This window comes from Austrofundulus limnaeus, unplaced genomic scaffold (genome assembly GCF_001266775.1).
Source record: "Austrofundulus limnaeus strain Quisiro unplaced genomic scaffold, Austrofundulus_limnaeus-1.0 Scaffold142, whole genome shotgun sequence".
In the NCBI taxonomy this organism is placed as follows: Eukaryota; Metazoa; Chordata; class Actinopteri; order Cyprinodontiformes; family Rivulidae; genus Austrofundulus; species Austrofundulus limnaeus.
Window position 1 is genome coordinate 791,234 of NW_013952544.1, and position 2,698 is coordinate 793,931.

The 2,698-nt window shown below is 40.2% G+C and overlaps 1 protein-coding gene across 1 annotated transcript in view; it reads right to left on the reverse strand.

Moving 5' to 3' along the window:
* Positions 1 to 2,698, reverse strand: part of atp2b3b (ATPase plasma membrane Ca2+ transporting 3b) — a gene marked incomplete at its 3' end in the record, with an annotated part of 43,807 nt that overhangs the window by 2,888 nt on the left and 38,221 nt on the right. Inside the window, 1 exon segment of the mRNA XM_014016295.1 lies at positions 408 to 619. Within this exon segment, the coding sequence (XP_013871749.1) occupies positions 408 to 619 (212 nt within the window).

Genomic DNA, 2,698 nt, shown 5'->3' on the forward strand with positions numbered 1-2,698 from the left:
GTTTGTGTTCTCAGACCAGTAATATTTGGGGTCACAAGTTTTTGCCATGGATATTTTGTGGGTCAGAAGATAAAAAGTTTGGGAACCACTGCTCTATTTCACCTGTTTTTGTGTACTCACAGTTCTCTGCTCAGCTGGTTTCACCATAAAAAGGTTCAAACAATGATTCTTCAAAAGGCGACATTTTAAAGACTCGTTTTAACCAAAAGCACTTGGCATTTTTAACCTGAGGATCAGTTTTTAATCTTTCTGTCCTGGAAAGATTAGACAGAAATGTCTGAGCTGCTGCTGCTGCTACAAGTGATCTGTCTCCTTCTCTGCATTTCCAATTTGTGTCCTCTAGATTAATAAATTAAAACTAAACACCACTAAGGGACAACATTTCCCAACAAGTCTTTCAACCTGACCTGCACAGCGAAGGTCCCCAGAACGATGGTGCAGAAAATGGGGTTGGCGAAGATGCCGTCGAAGACGTTTCTCTCCCCGTGGATCTTGCGAGCGTTGATCTCGTTGAAAAGCTGCATGAGGACGAAGGTGTTGAAGATGATGGTGTAGTGCTCCGAGGGCGGGGAGTGGAGCGGAGCGTTGCGACCGCTGTCGATGTTAAACATGCGCTCGCCTGGAGGGTAAGAAGAAAAGCAGAGAAAGGAGACCTAATGAGACGGTTTCGCCTCCCGGAGGACAATTAGATATCTGAACACTTACTCATACATAGTCAAACAGATCTYTAGAGGGTTGTGTTCTTGCCCTCGTTCTTTATAATTTGCTCTCAGAAGCCTTCTTATAATCTTTTACGTTTACATTTCATAAGATGTGCCCAAATTGTGTCTCACTAATGTGCTTTTTTTTTTCCGTCTCGCACCACCTCCAAGAACGGGTTCTGTGCACAAGAAGTATTAACCCTCCGAGTATTGTGTGATTGTTCAGAACTTTGCGAGCATGTTTATATTGCTCTCATCCAGCTGCTGGCCGAGGCCRTCAGAAAATACAGCCGTCAAATAAATCCTATAAATATAGTCAAAGAACTCACAGACTGAGACWGCGTGGAGACACAGGCGGCTCTCTGTGGCTGTCTTTGTGATTGAGGGCGTCTGGTCAGTGTCGGGATAAGTTTTGTCGGAAACAGTGTTAGTCTCATCATGACAAATATAGAAAATAACACGGTTAACAACAGAAATACCAAATYCAGAGATGRAGAACRTAGAAATGACTCAGCCTGAAACTGAAAAAAGGGATGGAGGACAACAGAGCTACTTCATAGAAGGAGAAACTCAGCTTTAGCATTTTAGCTTTCACATTAGTGCTCGAGCTAATACATATATTAGCATTAGTGTCCAAGCTAATATTCGAAACTAATGCCATATTACTAATAAATATGTGGTATTAGTTCATACATAGCTAAAGCTATATTGCCTTATAAATATTAGCTTGGATGCTAACACAAAGGCTAACAAGCTAAACTKAGGTTCTTCTTCCATGAAGCAGCCTCCTTGTCCTCCATCCCTATTTTCAGTTTCAGGCTGAGTCATTTCTACATCCTCCTCTTTGTCAACGCWCTCCGGTTTCATTTAAAAGAGTTAATGTTGGATATTATCTAAAATTAACCTTCAAGCTAGTTAGAGCTCACTAACCCAGAATGCTTTGCGGCATAAATAACATCTAGCAGGGTAAGTAGTCAGTCAGAGTTCTCTTTAAAGACATAACTTAGATGTCATTCATGCGCTGTAGAAAGTTCTTGTTTCTTTATTGTTTTTTCCTGGCACATCTTCTTTTGTCCTCTTTTTTTCTAATTTTCTCACAAATGAAACAGATTTGGAAGAAAAGTATAAAAAATGAAGAGTGGCTATTTTCTTAATTTTTTCCCATGTAGATTTCCAGCAAATACTCAACGTGACGAAACACTWAATTCAGTTTACGTGACTTTACCATTTTTTGAATGTGAGCTGCTTGTATGAAACAGGCCCTCCGTTCGTACCTCAGGAGGGTTGTGTAGCAGGAAGCCTGTAGTTGTTTGTGTGTGCGTTCCCAAACGAGTGTGGCCAGGCCAATTACCATCAGCAGACATCCGGTGAGTCAGACCGCTGCTGGCTGGCTGCATGTTTCTGTGTCTCCACTGAGACAGAATTATTTTCTGTTGCTATTATTCAGTTTCACAAACATTGTCCTGGCCTTGTCATTTTCAGGACCAACTTTTGAGACAAAATTGTGCAACCTCTGTCCCGTTCASTCAGGACAGCCTTCAGCAGACAGGTTGAAGCTTCAGATTTAGTTTTACTTAGTGATGGGAGAATCAATGCAACAAGAGAAATTATATTTCTCTGCTAAAATGCTCCTCAATAGTTCAAGCTAAAAGAAAGAGAACACAACCTAAAAGCTAAAAATAGCAAAAATTCTAGATAAAATAAACATAAAAGATAACTATGTAGCAAAATATTAGCTGAGAACAAAAAGTATCTAATGGTTAAGTAGAGGCTTAAATAATGAAAGGCTTTCCAAAAGAAGCAAAAGGTTAGCTATAGACTAAAAGTAGCAAAAAAATTGTTATATGCCAAAGTAAAAAAAGGCAAGCTAAAAGAAGTTAAAGGTCTGTTGTAGACTAAAGTCTAAATCATGGCGGCGGTGGCGGCAGATATATATAGCTGTGCAGTATCGCTGCAGGAAAATACATCCCATTTGACTTTACAGGCATCTGCAGGTC